The sequence below is a fragment of the Phalacrocorax carbo genome, chromosome Z (genome assembly GCF_963921805.1).
Source record: "Phalacrocorax carbo chromosome Z, bPhaCar2.1, whole genome shotgun sequence".
Taxonomy (NCBI): domain Eukaryota; kingdom Metazoa; phylum Chordata; class Aves; order Suliformes; family Phalacrocoracidae; genus Phalacrocorax; species Phalacrocorax carbo.
The window spans coordinates 65363123-65383918 of NC_087548.1; the positions used below are offsets into that span (position 1 = coordinate 65363123).

General features: G+C 36.4%; 1 protein-coding gene across 1 annotated transcript in view; it reads right to left on the reverse strand.

Moving 5' to 3' along the window:
- Positions 1-4878: 4878 nt before the first annotated feature.
- SNX2 (sorting nexin 2) overlaps positions 4879-20796 on the reverse strand; it is a 36192-nt gene continuing 20274 nt past the window's right edge. The window contains exons 4-15 of the mRNA XM_064439365.1: positions 20570-20636; positions 20320-20363; positions 20088-20229; positions 16857-16935; positions 14130-14205; positions 12704-12817; positions 12383-12476; positions 10347-10552; positions 9182-9325; positions 6353-6433; positions 6174-6245; positions 4879-5363 (exon numbers count right to left, since the gene is read on the reverse strand). Coding sequence (XP_064295435.1) covers positions 5313-5363; positions 6174-6245; positions 6353-6433; positions 9182-9325; positions 10347-10552; positions 12383-12476; positions 12704-12817; positions 14130-14205; positions 16857-16935; positions 20088-20229; positions 20320-20363; positions 20570-20636 — 1170 coding nt within the window. The 3' untranslated portion in view covers positions 4879-5312. The remainder of the gene's footprint in view (positions 5364-6173; positions 6246-6352; positions 6434-9181; positions 9326-10346; positions 10553-12382; positions 12477-12703; positions 12818-14129; positions 14206-16856; positions 16936-20087; positions 20230-20319; positions 20364-20569; positions 20637-20796) is intronic.

Sequence of the window (20796 nt, forward strand, 5' to 3'; positions counted from 1 at the left end):
TGAGCTGGTGTAACACGCATAAAAAATCATGTTAGTAATCTTAAAAGCAAAACTGAAAGGGTTGAGTTCTACTGGTCACATTTACACAGGCTGCCTTCAAATTCCTCTGTTGAGCAGGCCCCAGAAGGTCCTGTAGGAACTGCAGGCATTGGCCTTCAATGCTGTTTTTTATTACAGGTCTCACTACCTTGGGCTATATTCTTGGGTTAATTTGATACAGAATGCAAAATAAATGAATAAATACAGTGCGGTTTCAACTGTTACCTGTCATTAGACTCTAGCTTAACCTTCCATGATTACGGAAACTATGAATCATCACTTTTTAAAATCAGATCCAATCAGTGAAGCATGCCACGCTTAAATAATTAAATAAGAATGTGGCATTTTCACAATCAAACTTTCAGACTATCTAAAAAGGAAATATGTTTTTGAAAATAAAACACTCCCTCGCCCGCCCCCCTGCTCTTTGTTGGCCACTTCTGTTTTTCTTTTTTCCAAAGCTGTCACTGTGCAATTCCTCCTGGGGAGCAGGCAGGCGGGATTCAGCATTCATCATGCTAGAACAATTCATGGGAGGAGAAAAAGAAATGGACACAGGCAACTCTGAAAGACCAGTTTCCACTAATCCTCACAATTCAAGGGCTTTCTGAATGGCTAGTTTCCAGAATAGAAGTAGGTAAAGAAATACATATAAAAATTCTAATCAAAGTGATAAGTAAAGCACACATCAGAACAAGAGGCCAGATTAAAAAAAGAGATAGTCCTTATTGAGACCGCAACCTCAGTTTGCCAATTTTTCAGCTGCTACCAGAAAGACTCGTTTTAAGTAAACTTGCACTTCACTGTACGCTTACAGATACTGGTGACCTAAGTAAATAGTGCCAAAATTCAACATACTTGATAAAAATTCGAGTAAAAGAGCATTTTCTTTTTAAGGGGTTCATGTCCTCCTCCCTCCTCTAAAGATTTAGCTGCGGATTTTCTGAAGCGGTGTGGTTGTTTCTAAGACATCACAAATGACTTTCATCAGCCAGTGAGTACAAACAAGACCACTTGGAAAGAAGACAGGTGGAATCATAACTCTGGAAAAGTCAGTTTTCTACAAAAGTTCAGAGAATCAAATAAAAACCTTAGCACTTCTCTTAACACCCACAATATTTGGAGCTGGTAAGTAGGTAGCATTCTGAACAGCTCAAGTATGTGAGCACATGGGTGGGTAGGGCAAGGGGAGAAAATCAGTGTATTAGTACAATGTAATATAACTGGAGGTTTTCACACAGTGCAGTGTTCCTCTACCCTCCTGAAACTGCCCCTGGAAATTCCACATCGGATGTGAGGCTAAGAGAAAGCATTTCCTTTCTCATGATTTGTGCTGTCTTCCTTCCTCATGTTCTTCTGTTGATCTCTCTTAACCATATACTCGGTTTACTTCATGTATCTTCTTTCCCTTTCATTTCCATTAAATACTTTTTAATTTTTATACAAATATCCTGCTGGAAGGATTCTGCCTAAGCTACTTTGCATACTCTTCTCCTTCTTAGTGACAGAAAACAGATTTGGATTATTTAATATCCTTCCCTATGTTGGTCATTTTCTCACTGATCTGGACAAAAAAAGTAGTGTTTTAGTAGTGAATTCAAAAATTATTTTACTTATTAGCAAGCTCATTCCCCCTTCAATTAAGGAAGTGTCCTGGTTTCAGCTGGGACAGAGTTAATTTTCTTCACTGTAGCAGGTAGTGCTGTGTTTTGGATTTAGTGTGGGAATAGTGTTGCTAACCCACTGATGTTGCTAAGCAGTGCTTACATGAGTTGAGGACTGTTCCAGCTTCCCGTGCTCTGCCAGGTGCACAAGAAGGGGAAGGGGCACAGCAAGGGCAGCTGATCCAAACTGGCCGAAGGGATGTTCCATATCATGTGACATCATGCCCAGTATATTAACTGGGGGGAGTTGGCAGAGGGAAGCAGCAATCATGGCTTGGGGACTGGTGGGGCATCAGTCAGTGGGTGGTGAGCAGTTACATCACTTTTTCTTTCCCTGGGTTTCACTTCTTTCTCTCTCTGTTGTTTTCCTTTTCATTACATTATTACTCTGTTTTATCTTAATTACTAAATTGTTCTTACATCAACCCACAAGTTGTCTTACTTTTGCCCTTCCGATTCTCTCCCCCCTCCCACTGGGGTGGGAGTGGGGGGTGGTAAGCGGGGGGCTGTGTGGTGTTTAGCTGCCTGCCAGGTTTCACAATAGGAAGACAAGAATTTTGAAAAAGGGAATAATACCCTTAGTAGATAATAAGTAACATTTTCAGAAAACTGAAACTTCAGATGCTTCCATGTTTTAATATTGAACTTTTTTCCCACATGGTTGTAATGGACTTATATGTTGCCAGAGATTCAAATTATTACACAGCCTGTTACACTCTAAAGTGGAAGGACAGAAAAAATGTGTGGTTTGGTTTTTTTTTTTTTTCTCTCTTCTTTTGCTTAAGACAATCATTTCACTCTACACTGGTTGTTCACTTAAATGCACAGGATATACTAGCCAGTAGTTCATCTCCACTAGAATCCAAAAGAAACTGACATATTTGGGGCATGAACTCCAGAGGTGCTGAAACACAAGCTCCCATATGAGGCCTTCAGAGGGAAACAGGAAAGGTAAAGGAAGGAATAATTGATAAGGAAGCAAAATATTCCATTTTAAAAGGGACAGTGACCAAAGAATCAGAGACTTACTGTAGACTGAACATCAGGTTTAAGAAAGAGGTAACAATATCTTCAATTTGAGCCACATCACATCATATATTTTTAATTAATGATGGATACAGGAATGGGGATGATTTAAAATTGTTGAATACACCTACAGAGTTTATTTTAATCTAAAAAGTAATCTACATTTCAGTAGTCTTGTTTTCTTGTCTTCTATACAGCACTCCAAATGTAGTTCACTGTTTTGCAAAATTAATTTTGTTCATGCTTGTGATTCTTCAGTGGTAGCCTGGCTTGCAGTTGCAGGGAAACAACACTTAAATGTAGTACAAGATTCTGTAGTGAGCTCCACAGAGAAAATAGTTCAGCAACACCTCCATTCACTGGGTTTGAGAAACATCTGCTAACATGGATGTTAATCATACTAAAAAAGACAACAAGCAAACTTTCAATCTTCATAATGTAAGGGAATACATGCAAAATAAGTTAACAGATTCTTGAAACAACAGTTTTATGCTAGCCAAATGTGACAGCTGATCTGGGTCTCCTGTTCAAATTAACCTTGTGATGCAAAAAAACCCTACAATTTTGTGTGTTAGCAACCCTCCATGACCCTGAACTCCAGAAATGCTATTATCCTTTTGTTCTCAGACTTCAGACCTCTGGTTTTAAGAAAAAAAATACAAAACACCTACACAACTCATTCTTGTCTTCCGTTGTAGTCACACTAATCCCTGCTAGGAGGCTAATGTGAAAGCTATTTCTCATTCATCACACAGAGAAGAAAACTGATCTATAATTCAACTGAATTCTAATTCTGAGAGAGAAAAAAAAAGATTAAGAGCTAAGAAAGTTGGACAAAACACAAAGACAAAAGATCGTGAAAGTGTATGTCCAGCCATTTTGAGCTCTGCACGTCCAAATCAAGTCTTTAATTACGGAAGTACCCACTTTCACTGGAACAAATCTGAAATTTAATGTTGAACTGCTGGTCAATTGTCAATAGCAATGCGCAAGCAAAGTCAAGTGTATCATAACACTTAGTAGAATGTTATGCCTATATCAGTTTCTTCATCATAAGCCTATTACATAATTGAACTTTTCAAAAAAGTTAAAAGTTAAATGACTTCACAAACACTGATGTGCAAGGTATTAAAAGCTTAAGGTTTTAGCATTTCACCATTTAAAAAGATACTCGATAAACGCTCGATAAATGCTTTGCAAAAAGAAGTTTCTGTACTAGTTTCCTTGAAAATTCCTAGAAATACTTAATCGAACTCTGTACAGAAACAACAGGAGACCCTAACCTGGAAAGTTTACACTAGTTTCATTGCATAAATCAGTGTATGAACTTCCAGCTGAATTCAGGTTTCCATTCTGTTCAGAAATAGTACTGGGTGTATCTTAATGCTTAACCACAAACAATACAAATTCATGGGCTTATCCTGCAGTCTTATGATTAGCTGAAAGCAACAGGTTCTCTTATATTTTACATGGTTAACGACTGTCTAAAATGTAATATTAATACCTGCCATTAATATTAATATGTGCCACTGACAAGCTCAGTATGCCATTAAAATGACAAAGCAGCACATCCTATGTTATACTGTGTATTTCAGAAAAATGTTGAGCTGCTGATTTCTTACAGAAGATAACCAGTCCCTGCAAGCGAATTTTCTGCTCAAGAAAATCCAAGTAGAATGCTAGCCCTTACAACTAGCTTGCACTCAGCTGAATGACCTACTTTTCCTCCTCCCCAACTACCAGAATTATTACAAGATTTTCTTCCTTTTGTATCCTGAGACCACTGAAGACAACTGATGAAATTTATCAGTCCAGCAGGACATCGGTATTTGACCATGCAGGTGATCTTAACCCCTCAGAAGCTTTGTAAAATGCTTGGAAGAGATTTCAGTTTATGCCTCTGTTGCCCAAGCATCAGCCTAGGAGTATTAATGCATTACAGTTTGCCAAGGCAGTGATAACTTCAGGTGGAGAATATACCGGAATGAAAAAATTAATAATTAAAATTTTAGAGTGTTTACAACAAATACTTGTTTGTGGATCTCCAGCATTCATTACTAAACGTTGCTTTTGCCTTTGATATCTCAGTTTGTTCTAAATGCTACTTCTAAGAGCACCAGTAAATATCTACAGACACACAACCAGTGTGTTTAATGTTTCACAAGGTACATCCCTTTATTATTGTAATCACAAAAACATGATTTTGTACAGGAATGTTTAAGTGAACATTAATGCAATTAAACTGGTTTCATAAAGATCAGGTAAATGTACTACAGAACATTGTATTGTAAAGAACAAAAATATCAGCTTTCTGGCCTTGCAGCGCACATTTTAGTGCAAGTATTAAGACACAATAGTGTTCAATTCAGCAATGTATTGCAGAACATCATGCCACAGTCCACTTCAAAGAGGGTCAGGACATGCAGCTTGTTAATAAAATGCTGTGGTATATAAAAAAAGCCACATGTTAATTCATAAAATATATAGTGGTTTATTTGGATGATTTAAAGTGATTTCACTGTGGAATTCAGTTTTATCCAGGACAAACATCCAGAGTATCTTGTCATTTGGAATATTCTTCTTTTAGGCGATGGCTTTGGCTTCAGGTAGGAACGCCTCCCAGTATTTTATTAGCTTGAAGAGAAGGGAAGAACACTCACTGTTAAATACTAAATGCTGGAAAAGAAAACAAACATACCTTCCTCCTCTTGTGGTAAATTTGTGTCCATCAGACAAAATAAGAACATAGGTGCTTCATATCATCCATTCACATTATCACATAATGCAAGAAAAAGTGCAAGTAACAAATACACAAATCTGCTCATAGCAACACTGTTGTTACCACACATTGAACACAATGCTATACTTTTATACAGTTATACAGCATTTGTTTGCAAGCTCAGTTTGCTATTCCTACCTCTAAGGGTACCGCGCTTTTTTTTTTTTTTTTTAAATTTAAAACAAAGCTGGAGGGTTGTATTTCCGTAATGAATAAAGCAAAACTCCAGACATTCTTTTGGGAACAAGGTCTACTTCTGAGTCACTGGAAACTGTTTTACTGCTTCACAATATTCAGTAATATTTTATACTTTTTAAAAGATCAATAAACATTTAAGCATTCAAGTCTCTTCAATAAGTCTAAGTACATATTCATTACAATTTACTGGAATTTATAAGTGAAAGTACTACTTCAGTTTCAGAAGAAGTCAAGACCCTCCACTTGCTGATACCCCTAAGGGAGCTTCTCCCTTGTTTCCTTGAATTAGAGCTGTGCAAGGAGCACTGCAATAGCTGGGGAACTGCAATCACTATGCTATTCTCCAATACAGAACAGACTAGAAGTAGTTCTTTATGTTTTAGAAACTGCTATACTTAAAGCCTGTGGTTTTTTAACCTAATATGGAACTTAATATTAACTTGTACAAAACTTAAAATGTATCTTACCTGCTGTTGTGTTTGCACTAACGACTCTAAGTACTTGATAATAACAGTTTTAAAGTCTTTCACTCGCTCCTTCTGTTAATAAATAAATTACGGCATATTAACCTCTTAACCAACTTAACTTGGAACATCAATATTATCTAAAGTAAAACTGTCATTTACTTGGACAAAATTATACGTGCCTCAAATCTTCCCACTTCCTTGCGAATGGTTTTGGAGATCTGTTCAAAATCTTTTTCCCCTTGCTGAACTTTTGTCTCCCACTGGCAAAGGAAAGACATGCAGAGATAAGACTTTGTGTTGTCCATTCAGTCTGCCAGTATCTGAACTTTTTTTAGTATATTAGTGATAGTCACTCAGGATGTTTTTTTGGCATACTTAAGGGAAAGTCTTACAATAACAATTTCAAAGTAACAATTTGTATAATAGGATGTCATCAGATCAGTGAAAACAACAGTATCCCTAAGGTAACGCTATCTATCAATGAGATGTAACAATATCTTAGTATTACTATTAAGGAACACTTAATAACATTTTTTAAAGATTCTTTAAAAAAGAAAAAGTATCTCTAAAGCTTTATCCACTACTCTGTTTACAAACACTGCTGTAGTAGGAATCTACACCTGCAAGCTTTCTGTGACTACCTGTCCAATCAAGCATGGAAGAGTTTCCTATACCTTCCTAATCCCAGAACAGATTATTAAATCTTCACCTCTGCCTATGTTCAAGTATGTGATTATCATATTTCTGTTGCAGATGACAAGCTATTGAGGACATGTTTGGCTTTCCAGTCAGAACGCATGTTGCTTAGGCAAGACAAGGCACATGCTTTCTTGTTCAGTGGGAACAGTTTTCATAGAAAGCAGGAGTATACAAGTTATTGCAGGTGGGAAGAGCACAAAAGGAAAATTCTGAGGAAGTGGTGTTGCTTGTGGGGTTGCATATTCCCCATGTATTGAGGTGGAGGGGGATTGGACTGGGGCATGCCCCAATGCCATATTGGGAGTGTGCCATTCATATAACAATACAAGACACTAGGTTATGTTTCTCCTTAGTTTACAGGAAAAGACATGCAGATACAAAACAAGAGATCATAATTAACATTATCTTGTAAGTGCTTCCACACACCTATTATATTGTTATATTTAAGCTAGCTGTGTAGGTACACTGTGAATACAGTTATCTGCCTCATACTTCAGACGCATAGAGGCTAACAGGTATTTAAAATGCAACTGTATCTGTTCATCTCAACATGAACACTTCAGTCAGTAACACTTATCCAGTAAGACTTATCTTCCTCAGAAAAAAGCAGCAGGGAAGCAACATACTTCAGTTAGTATATTCCTGTTAGCAATCCAGTGGTGCTATTTATTCACAAAAGCATTTTGTGGTGCAGTGTCAAGTTACTATTGTGATACAAGACGAACATCATCTATGTTCCAACAAATATCTAGGTATTTACTTTTTTAGTTTATGTTTATTCAGAGTTCCCGTATTGTCTTTTCAGATATACATTACGAAGCTATGCAATAAGTCATAATAGGATGTCCTTCTCGGAATAACAGCCTGAAGACTTACCTAATAACTGAAACAACACAAAACTCAGGCAAAAAAAAAGGTAAATTAAGACTGCCTGTGCCTTCCTGCACAGCAACTAGAGGTGCCTGAGTCTTCAGTAAAAGCCTCTACAGGCCTGATGGATCCAACATCCTGTCTAAGTTTCATCACACCCAAATGCCAGGTCCTATACAAATTAACACTGGATAACCATCCGCCGTCTCACAGTTCCTGATGAGGAGAAATTTCTCCTTATTCAGTAAGGTATTTATAGGACTGTTCTTTGGCCTTTTATCTGCAAAAAGCAACTGAGTTGTGGATGAAGCTCAAGCTGTGTAGGCTTCCACTTTGCAATTTCTCTGCCAGAGGACTACTACTACAGAATTCAGCAACTCTGAACATATTTGAAAAGCAGCAATACAACTTTCAATCAGCACATTCAAATAGTGGGTTTACTAACAACCTTCTCTAATCATCCAATAAAGTAGAAAAAATAAATCCTTCAGGAACAACACAATTCTTTTAACATTGGGACGCAGCAAGGATGACTGCATATTTTCTATTATGTCTAAATAGTCAGGAAGTATTTTCAACAAGGAGTTCCAGCTCACTTGTGTTGTGGATGGATAGGTGACATCAAGAAAGGCAACCAGCAAGAATATGGTCACACAAGAGTGACACTAAGTTTTTCCAGTAAACAAAGGCCTTTTTTAAGAAAAAGAAAGCCAAGTTACTCATTAACTTCAACACTATGAAAAATATATTGAAGGGCAGAAAGAACAAAGCAGCATGTGGTTAGTGACCAATGAGGAAGGCAAACAAAGTAACTGCATAAGTCAGCTTGAAATCTGCAATGATGTTACCCCATTTTTTAATGGGAGAATACTGGTGCTTAATTAGAATGCATTAATGTTAAATAATTAAGTTGTCCTACCTCTTCAATTTCCTTAGTGAAGCATGACAGAAAAAGTGTATAAATTATGACACTTCAACATGTTAGATTTATTTTTACTGAAATTACACCACATATACATACATATATATATATATATATATATGGGTAGATATGCTGCATAATTAAGCAAAACATGGGAATAGTTCTCCACTAGTCACCGTAACTGGATTTTAGCTTTAGAAGCCAAGAGACTCTCCTCTGCCTACCCAAGCAATTTGTTAACAGTTAAAAGCATTATTTAACTTGTCCATGTTACCCTCCTCCCATCTCCCAGACTCTGTAGAGACAGTATTAACCGTCTTACAGATCTTACAATGAGTAGCAACTGTGCGCATTTAACATTTTAAATAAATTCCTTTTAATCGTTTCAGTAAATATGGAAAACAGCAAATGACTAAGTGATTTGTAAATAAAAATGGTATAGAAGTAGTGCATTAATGCAGAATGAATGAGTTAATGCAGAAAGTCTGACCTCCAAAATAACGTTTGATAACATTACCTCTTTTATCTCATCTTTAGCTTGCTGCAATTTATCAGGTTTGTTGGCAAGTTGGAGCTTTGCTTCAGCTTCACGTTTTTTTTGTAAAGTGACCTGAGCATCTTGCCACTTCTGCCAGCATTTCATTCGATGATCAAACACACCCTGTAAGGACAGACAAATTTATTAAACAACTGGAATTGTTCGAGCTATCTAAACTCCTAGCAGGAAAAGGTAGTTCTGGATAAAACTGGAACAAGTATACTCAAGGAAACCTCACTGTGTCTACCGCATGTCTTCTTGCATTTCACTTGACAGCGTGCTTGCACAGCTCAATACCTTCCACAAGTAACAAGGTATTCAAGAAGCCTTTTCAGAGCAGACACATTAGTGCCCCAAACCATTTTATGTTCCTCATTCTATCAAAACACTACCAAAACCACCACTCCAAAGTACTCTATTATGCAAATACTTCTCTAAACTCAGATTCTAGTGAACTTTTCATGCATATGGATCACATGCCTGTACAGCAACCCAGTTTTGTTAACAATGGCCTAAAGTAACAGAATTCAAGTATACATATTACAAAAAAAAAAAAAAAAAGAGGTATACTCCCAACAACCTGGCAACTTCAAAGATATTTCTGGATAAAATTTGTAGGCACGCCTTCCCATGTCAAAACCAAATTATGCTGTGTAGCATGACTTAAACCAAAATTGCATATTTTCTTTAATGAGATGTAGGTCCACAAATTGTATTTGTTTCTTATTTACAGAACCATTGGCCATCTACCAAACATGGCCAAATGATGTTCTTGAAAATTTATGAGGATACTGTAAAAACAAGTAACCCGAAAGGAACAAGTGCAGTATGCTTAGACACAGCAGTGTCTACTGTCCCCAAATACTGTGCACAATTAGTACTGCTCAAAGCAGATAATGATCACCCTTTACTTTTTGTCTGGTTCTTATTAATCCATTCCCATTTTTTATCACAACCATTTTTATCACTGGAATAACTTGATCACAGATGCATTCATTTTACTTAGCTAGAACTTCAGGCAAAAATTTAGTCTTACCTGTGTTATGATGTGTGCAAATGCACACATTCATTTTCTGTAAAAATCTATGAGCTGAGGAATGTAACTTTAAACACAAAAATCAGTATTTTTCCCAGTAGTACTCACTTTTACTGCAGCAATGAGACGAATGTAATCAGCAAGCAGTTCTGAGAACACATAGAAATCAGCAAAAGCTTGTTCTTGGTGCAATTGATCTATCTTCTCCTCAACCTCTGCAAGCTGAGATAAAGCTCTGGATAAAGCAGTGTGGTCCTCAGAGTTACCTAACATCGCAGCACTTTTAGCGAAGGCAGCTGTGTTGGCTGAAAGCTCTGAAATACAGAAGTAACGTTCAGTACAATGTAGTTAATTTTTTATATTATTATGCAACACAGATCAGTGGAGCAGAAACCTCAGTCCTATTTCAACCCGAACTTCACCAACTGAAAAACATAAGCTGTATTTCCTAAAGCTTATGATAAAATACACAAGGAAGATCACAATGAAACAACTTTTAGGAGAAAAACTTCTGCACAAAAGCCACTCCATCAGCAAATGTTTTGCTGAGCCTGTTAATGTCATGCCTACTTGGTCTAGCAAAAGACATGGAAAAAACTGCCACTTTGATATTATCCAACTGCCTAGTTCAGAGAAAATGCAAGCCCACAAAAAAAAGCCAAGTAACCTACAGAGCAAATTCAAAACAATTTCACCAGGTCTATAGCACAGTTGTTCCAAACAGTTCAGAGTGGGAAAAACCCCAGCTATTTCACTAAACCACCAGCCCCATGAGTGGAATTTATTTCTGTTGTACTGTTTTATTGACTACTTTTACCCTTGCATGCTGTAATGTACTGCCACATTCTGATATGCCTTAAAAGGAAAAAAAAAAGACCCATATACCAGCATGTCTGACATCTACGAAGGTAAAGTTTTGAGCTTATTTATTAACAAATCTAGGGTAATTGTCTCATCAAATCCCATGTAAGTAATCCTGTACAAAGTCCTATGAAGAACCTCTGAACAAATGTTTAATCCAAGTTACTTCAGGATTAAAAGTGCAGGTTTGTTTGCATCTGTGCTGCTTCTGCGGAATCATGAGAACACCAGAAACATTTGTAGAAGCAAAATGTCTTCAGATATTTAAAACCCTTACAATTTCAACACAACTCTTCAAAAAAACCAAAACCAAACCAAAACAAAAACCCCCACAAAAAAACCCCAAACCACACTTCAAATGTATGAGCAGGTGTCAAATCAACAGTAAAGAAACACTTAAATTTTCCATTGCTGCTTAAAATACTCTTTGGTCTTGAGGACACCTGGCCAAATATTTTTTTACTACAGAGAGTAATTCCTGATAGAATCGAGATAGAAGTGAGAAAGCAACTTATGACATTTTTATGTACTTCTGAAAGTGTAGTGCTGAAAGGTGAACCCATATTTTAACATAATACTGTAGTGTCAGAAGGCGCATCAATGGTCTTCCTTGAACTACGAATCAAAGTTTTGGTGTTTTGTTTTTTTTAAAAAAAATAATCTGAGGGAAGGTAATCTTCAATAATACAGAATCACAGGTGATTAAAATATAAACTTACAGGCTTTGCTTTTCTCTAAAATACGTAAACCAAAAGCTGATATTCTGAGACTACTTATCTTTCCAGAAAAGTTTACCTTAACAGTAGCTTGATGATATATCATTATGTGGACCAAATTAAGAATAGTAAATTCCTGTTGAAGAGCTTAAACTCAGTTAACAGAGCAATACTGAACCAAAAGATGTTTAAATGAATTTATGCAGTCACTTTTTGTTCAGAAGGAAATTACTCTTGCCATGAGACCTAGAGATATATTTATGCATGACTACTGTAGTAGAATGACTTGTCAGGTACGGTATTGAATCTCTGCAAGAAAAAAAATTATGCTAAATCAATGTAATAACTTTAAGAATGACTGATATTCTGGTTTAAACTAAGATTAAAAACAGATATGCAAAACTGCTAGAGTAGTTTAAAATCTTCTAACTGAAGATTTTTGCATTAAAATGTATTGTATAACACCATTACTTATTAAGAGCTCTGACGTACTAAGCTCTTGCTTCATCACTATTTCCGAAAGTTCTAAGCACTTCAGTTCATGCAGACACATAAAAGTAAAGTTACCTTTTCTGTGGCAGACTAATGCTTCGACACTGGCATGAAGTTTCCTAAGTTGCTGATCCAGATTCTCAAATTGCTGCTGTTTTTCTTCAAACCACTGACAAAAGATGAAAAAGTCAAGCATTACAAATTAGATTACCAGCAATATTTCTAGTTTTAAAGAAGCAAATTATTCATGTACTGCCAGGGTGGTCAACTGATACAAGTAAGAATTCAAGCCAATAAGCAAATTAATAACCCATTTTCTGCTTCTACAGCTTTAAAATGCAATTGTTGAGGCTCATTAATTCGTCTCATTATTCAAGCCGAAAAATCAGCTCTTACTGCATCCGATTCATTCATCTTGATTGTCATTTTGTTGACAGCGTCGGCAGCCTTGTTCACCATCCTCAATATTCCTGCTCCACTCAGAGCCTGTGTGTTAACTGCTCTCGGCAGCTGGAATTGAATGACAAATAAGGGCAAACAGACTGGTTAAAAGGATGGAGGTTTAACTGGGCACAAGGGGGAAAGAAAAGGATATAGTGTTTTCTTTACTCCTATGTGTTTCAATATAGTGGAATCTAATTTCTCAGATTTACTACTTTTACATTCTCAAGAGGAAAACTTAAAAATATAGACTATTTACTTTTCTTCTACATCTTTACATTTAAATGAAACAAACAACCCACTTGTCCAGAGTTGTTATGAACTCGCTAAAGGTCCTAACTAGCCACCTATACACAACACAGAACAAACTGCCACTACAGAAACAGAAAAGCTTAGATTTACAACAAATTAGACGAAAGAAATTCTGTAAAACACTTAATTGTCATGCAAGATTTGCACTGTGTGCTGACTATAAAAGGTGCATGTCTCTTTGCTTTTCAATGCAGGCCAGATTTCAAAACCTACCTCGGGCGTATCAAGAGAACTGTGTATTTAGGTAAACAGAATTCCTCAGGGAGAAGTTAACAAACTTTAAATTTGATTTACATTATTATTCAGGCTAGTCTGAATATGCCATACAAAGTGGCCCCTATGTCATACCATTTACCCTTCATGTGATGTTTTGTCTGTCAGCAGCACTGACAAATCCACTCTAAGTTATCTATCAATGATGCTTTTGTCAGTAGTGAGGTCTCTGTGACTTATTAGTATAACTAAGATATTGACATTGGCCAAAAGAGAGTTCAGTATTACAGTGAATCCACTATGCACATTAATAAGGAGATATTATGTATCTTTACCAATATATATACACTATAGTGAAAGGTGCCAGACTGATAGCATGGGTGACTGAAGTCTTCTGTTCAGAAAACAACTAGCCTGGACAGCAGCATTGCTAGTGTTTTCACATTATCCTACCAATATTCCTCAAGCTGGATTCCTAGAGGCAAGGGAGGTGCTTTCAAGTGAGTTTAATTCTTGATCTTTCTTAACAGTCAGTAACATCAACTATGGATTTTCAGCATGTATGACAAGCTTCACTCAGAACAGGACAACCAACTCACTTGAGTTGTCTTGCTTCTCACTTGAGAAGTCAGTGAACAGCGAAGAGGTTTTGATCTCTACAGCTCTTAACTTTTCTCAGAGGCAGAGGCACACCATTACGTAAATTACTGCCTCTGCCATTCTGCCCCATGAAGGGTACAATCCAATTTGATTTCATACGAATTTAGGGGACCAGGTCTCAATACAAAGAGGATGTATTGCTTTGTAGATTACTGTATCTAGATACAAACAGGAGAACTTAAAAGAATGTAAATACCTCAGAACTTTCCAAGAACTGTCTTAAATCTGGATCCTGTAACAGGGTTGGGTGTTTTACTGTTCGTTGTAGATACCTATGAATTTAAAAATTAAAATATTAGATAACAAAACAGATTTAATGTGCCTGACAGTGTTGGAAACCGTCCTTCACCTGAAGAACAGGTACAATGCAGCACACAACCTCCCTCATTATCTATTGGGGCTTGAACACTTGCACAGATAATTCTGGCTGACTTATTTTAGAATTAAAGGAAATCTTGGAGAAGTGAGCTGATTAAGTTCTAGGTATGAACTATTTATTTGCTGGCTAGACTAAAGCCTTCAACCCATACTAGTTTGAAAGGACTCATCCACAAAAAAAAAAACAAAAAACAAACCCCAAACCCAACAAAAAAACCATCAAAAAACTAAAACACCAAATCCACCCACATACTGCAACTCCTTCCCTTCTGAAATTTTTTGTGTTTCTCCTTAGATCCGAAAACTGTTGATCGAACAAATATGGGTTGAAGAGAGAAATTTCAATAGTATTATTCCACTAAAAACTGCTGCAGGTTTGTCATAACTGATTTTAACATTAAGTATTAACAGAAAGCGTCTGACATTTATATGAGTGCTTTACAGAAATCTAGTACCTCAAAAGAGCACAGGAATATAAGAAAGTATGTGTTTTTGCCAGTTAAGATGCAGTGACATAATACTATCAACAGCACACTACACTTTTTGCAAAGCTTTAGTTTTCCTCAAGCCTCAGATGTGAAGTACCAGAACAGCCCTGTTACATTCACAAATTGCTTAGAAACTGTCCTAGAAAGTGATGTGGACTGGAAAGGAAAGGGACTTTTATTTGAAAGTCTGAGTATATTGATATTGTAAACGTGATGCATTTTTTTCCATCCTCCATTAGGTATGGCCACCATATCCTTATTTTTCTTCCTAAAGAAGATAAGGGTTGCGGTGAAACGATTTTATACATTAGATTGCTCAACTCTTCCTTGGTTGTTCTATACTCAGTAGCAGGTAGAAGGTAACGTGGCAAGCAACCAAAGAGATTTTTCTTTAGAAATCTGCTGCTAGAAAATAGCCTTTACTCCAAGGAAGAGTTCTAACGTTTTCACTGGAGACCACTGGCAATGTGCTTGAGGACATCTGGTAGGCAGACCTCTAGTATGTAAGTTCATTATTCTAGAGCATAAATTTTAGTGAACTCAGCTAACAAGGTACATTGCTTTCCTGCCCACTTTTTGAACTGAGAACTATGGGGAAAAGAGCAAATTGAAGCAGATCTCTTTGGTCTGACTTTATGGGGAACATTAATATGTTTTCCTCAGGTTTACACAAGAACGACAGAACCACTGCCTCTAGATATCATTTGAACACCTCGGTAGGTAACTTTTTAATTCTGGAAGGAAAAAACAGTTAAAGTTGGCATGATGAAAGAGTTGCTCCTTGCCAATTAAGATATTCATAGTCTTTCTGAAAAAAACCCAAATGAAATATACTGTGAAGCCTTCCCAACATTGTCAAAAGTCCCAAGGAGTCCATTCCCCAGTATGGGAGGATCATACATCCAGCAGAAGCTGTACATTAGTGTAAAATCTTTAACAAATAAATGAAAAAGCAGCATGCACACAAGCCTGTGAATGAAACAATTTCCAGTCCTACTTCTGTTGTTCAAGTAAGCAACCAAGAGGGAAACTAGTCATCTCTATTACAGATAGAGACCTGAAGTTGTGTGGAAGTATCTTTTCAGTTAACTAAGCCAAATTACTCTAATCCCAGCTGTTATTCAAGCAATATCTCATAGTACCACTCCTTTAGCAATAGACTTGTTTTATAACCAGAACATGTTTCACAGTTCCGCTCTGAGCAACAGAATGACTTCAGTAACTTCTGGGTGCAATTATAAGTGGCAAATGTTAAGCAATATGCCAATTTTCAGTAACACATAACTAAGAACAATCTATCAGTACTTTTAGGTTCAGCATAATTTCAGATTTCTTCTACTTATGAATTGGAAAGATATTCACAATGGGATTCTGAAGAAATTTTTTTTTAAGATTGGCTCTGGAACTCCAGAAGTTCAAGAGCTTCATATGTTATCTGTTATATATATCTTTCAACACAAAATCTAAAACCTTTGACTTCTGCAAGTTACTTTTTAAAGGCTTTACTAGCCATGTCAACAAGGTAAAATGATGCAGTGTATCAGTGACAGTACCCTTGCTTGGCAGAGATACTTGAACAGTATAAGTTGTATACCAGTGCGGGGTGACAGAGATCCAATATCTCTTATGCCAAAATTCAGCCAGTCACATCACTGTCAGAGGGCCATTTTACTTTCAGGTGACTGAAGGTCCCTTTCACCCATCTCCGTGCTCAACAGCTGATTTTCAATGGAACAGATATACTGCTGAAATGCCTTAATTCCTTAAACCCAAAGTGCCTAAGTAAGCTGGTAAAGAAAGTTTTACTTACTGGATCTCTGTGATCTCCATTTTAAGCACCAACCAGTTTGAAGAGAATTAGCTATAATACTCTCTATGAATAAGGCTACATTTCCATTATTAATAGGAATTACTCCATTTCAACACAAAACTTTGGCAGCTGCATACAGCCTTCATAATCCTAAGTACATATGGCCCAGACCACAATTAGAGAGCCCACATAGTATATTACAAGTCATTCTGAGGCTAAATGAGTTTTAGTTAGATACATATGTTACCTTTCTAGGGCTGCTCTTCTTTTCTCTACAAATTCAGTAGATGAAGAATCTTCCTTGCCTACTTTAACCTTGGTCATGCCTTTGAAGAAAACGTCATCATATTGATTTTATTTTATCATAAATAAATCATTAACATAACCAATGTGATTAGTAGATAAGATAAAGCTCACCTAAGTTTATGTATTTAAGTCAAATTACAATAAAAACACTACACAGGAACAGAAAAAACATTAACGCTGCATTATTTTGTGGAAGCAGCTCTGTGAAATATGCTATTTCCTGAAATATATTCATTATGACTAAAAGTTATACAAAACTAGTTTAATTTGCATTTATGAAGACAATCTAAATGAAGACCAGAGTCTTACCAGTCACTCATGTTCAGAAGAAGAAAACAGTTACCCAAATAAAGCAGAATAGGAGAATCAATGTCAGGTTACAAGCCTATTAATTGGTAAGCTTATTACCAATGTTTTCATTCTATTATTTTTTTAGGTTCCAAAACTAAGAGTTTTCTAGTCAACTAAAAAAACTAACCAGTTCGGAAAACTCTGAAGCATATGAACATCTACAAACTGAATGGAGAATAAAATTAGCAGAATAAAATGTATGCAGCTTTACATGGCTTCCTCTGCCCAAGTGAAGAGTGGCCAAAAAACTGACAGCGGAGCCAGTTATTGATGTATCATGGTACAGGAAATACATTCAACCTCAGCAACAGAAGACGTCTAGAACAGGGGTCAGTATTTTTCATGCTGAAGACCCAAACTCAGAGAGTTTAGGAACCTGAATACTATCAAAAACACCATTAAACACCAAACATTCATAATTATTCTTATTTCCTAAAACATAGGAGAGGTATGTTATGATACAGTCCAAACATCTTATTTCTACCTGTAGTGCATTCCTGCTCTGTTAGTTCTGTGCTTCTCCAGCTAAAAGTTCTAAGTCTGAGATTCTGAGTATGTCCTCTGTGACCTGCCAGGTCAACAGTTCCCAAAGTTGTTCCTCACCCGATCTCCCTTCTGGCTTTAGAAGTTTCACACAGTAACCCACGGAGGGGACAAACAGCATCCTTACAGGAACAAGGAGGAACCCTTAAACTCTCAGTGAAGCCTTAGTTTTTCCCTTCTCTGTAATATGATGAAAATAAATCCGATTGGCATTTTTTCAAAGGTAAACTACACAGCGTAGCGTAACCGTAAATCCACAAATTTGTCTGTAAAATCAAATTTGTCTTTAAGTACAAGGATTAAAGTATTCAAACAAAGGTGAGATGATCCACATGCCTCATCTTTTTTGCATTAGAGTATTACTATTCATTAATATTTCACTGCAGAAAGCAGTTTCTGTAGCCCAAGCATGCTAATCCTTCACAGGAAAGTATCCATGATTTAATAGATTGTTTTCTTGAAAACAGAAAACGTGATTTTCCAACATACATAGGTAAGTAGTGAGGCAGTTTGGATGAATGTCCAACTCTAGCTCACCACTGGCTCAGTTTTATCCTGCTGCTCCACAGCCATTAACTGACCACTTGAATTTGTGGCTGAATTCTGAAGTGCTACCCCTCCCACCTATCACCAAAATAAAGTTGAAGCTTAAAACTCCAGGCATTATCAACAGCATAACAGAATCAACAGACTAAGAACTTTTGTACAATACATACTGCATAACACTTAATGTATGATATTTTGTATTAAGATTTTTAAAATAAACACATGTAATGGAAAAACACTGTCATCTTTCTTTCGGCTGTTCTGCCAGCTCTCTGCTTAAAGATGCCTCATTTTAAATCAGCCTAGAATCCCTTCTTTTCTCCAGAATTAGAAATGTATGGACTACATGTTTTTGGATAGAGCTAAATACCACCTATGCACTCAAGTTCAAGTTTAAAGCAGGAGTTTCATGCTCTTTGGAAAATGTCCTACAGAGTTTGTGAGTTTTCCCAACTTATCTGTAGCTTAATAAAGTCTCTATACACGGATCTGAAGTGGCAGCCAGTGCTTGCTTACACTGCAATAAGCCCCACTAATTTACGCACTTCCAAATATATCAGTATTTATGCTGGTTTTGTTCAACTGGTACCTCAAATCCAGTCCAAGGTTTGTCTTACAGATCAATTTGACTGTGATACAAGTACTGCATTTCCATGTAATTGCACAGTGTCATAAATGCCTTAAATGTTATATTCTCCAAAGGACGTGACTAGAAGCCTCATTCCACCTTTATAAATCATATTAGTGTTTGTAATTAAATTCATTTTTATAACATGAAAAATTGGTTATTACAGAATCATTCATTACTTTCAAGAACTACCAAAAATTCAGATCAGATTTTCAGTCTTACAGACTGAAAAATGCAGTGCTTCTCCACAGAATTAAAAGCATGATTTTTCCCAAGCTTCCTGCTACCTACATCTACTCAGTCTGCCTATTCTTACTTGTAGGAAAAGCTGCTGCCCTGATTAGCTTTACAGACTAAACTACTGAAAAAAAGTCCTGCCAATATGTACATAGCAAACAGCATTGTAGAGTCCAATCGCTTATTTATATGGGTAAGCCAAAAGACCTCAACAGGTTTTACTGTTTTAAATGTTATTTTGAAAGAACCCCTACTATTTAGAGCTCATAAAACTGAAGTTGCTTCAATACATCAGGCATGCTTCTTCCTTCACGGAGAAATGATCTGATCCTTCAAGGCACTCACAAAGACTAGCATCACTCAAAAGTGTTTCTGAATTAGAACTTCAAAGAATTAACTAGAGGTTTTAGTGTTCATCATGACCAAAAAAAGAGACTGAATTATTAGAGGGGTGGAGTACACATGAAGCTCTGTATATTGCAGGTAACTGGTAACAGCACAAGTTAAAAATAGTCTATCAAAACAAAGACGTTAAATGAAAGTTTAATCAACTCCTGAAGGCCAACAGTGAAGAAAGAATAATAGATAAGAAACAGAAGGCCATGTATTAAGACAAATGTCCTCCTTATTATCAACGCTGGCCTGAGTTAGGAAGTGGCCAGCACATAACTTACCAATTTAACCTGAACTTTTTTAAAATACATAACAGGAAGAATATTTAATAGTTTGGACCACCTGATAAGCAGTAAATAATATTTGTACAGAAAAGTATTTATTTTACAAGGCCAACAGGTATTATAACACTTAATTTGTATTACAGTACTTAAATGACATGCTTAAATTCAACCTTACAGGAACTACACTTACCTACAATACTTTTTTCTGGAGCTGGAGGCACAATGTAACCAACGTGCATGTATTTTGTTGCTAATTTGCTGTGCAAGCCAAGAAAATCACTGAATCTTCTTTTAACAGAGAATTCATTTTTGTGGAACATGGAAAGTGACGTCTTAAAAAAAAAAATTCACTGTGAATAACTGATCCATCTACTCAGCTATGATACAAAGTTATAAACCCAAATATTTGTTGCACTAGTTACCTTTGTTGTTACTCTGTATGCCATATAAGCATTCATGCCATCTCCTGTAAGAAAATTAAGATACTTATCCGTGGGCAAATTATTTTAATCCTTCCACACACTTCTTGTTCCAAAATATAAATTAAATAGCTTTCCATTTAGATATTAAAAACTGCCAAAAGATAACTGAGTAAGAGATCATGCTAAAAATCTCAGAGTAGTCTTCAAGGGGTAAGACGGTCTACTGTCTTACTAGGCTCAAGGAACTTACCAACTTTCTCTGGGTCTGATACATTGATTTCTATATCGAACAAATCTCCATTTGCTTCCTCTTCAATCTAGGAAAAAGATATGTCATAATTAACAAGGTAATGTGCATTGATATTATGTATGGTTACAAGGATAAGGGTAGGAGGAAGAAAAGGCAGTATGTTTGTATAATTAAAACTCCCACCATCCAATGTTAAGTGAATGTAACTCCTAACATTGACTGTCACT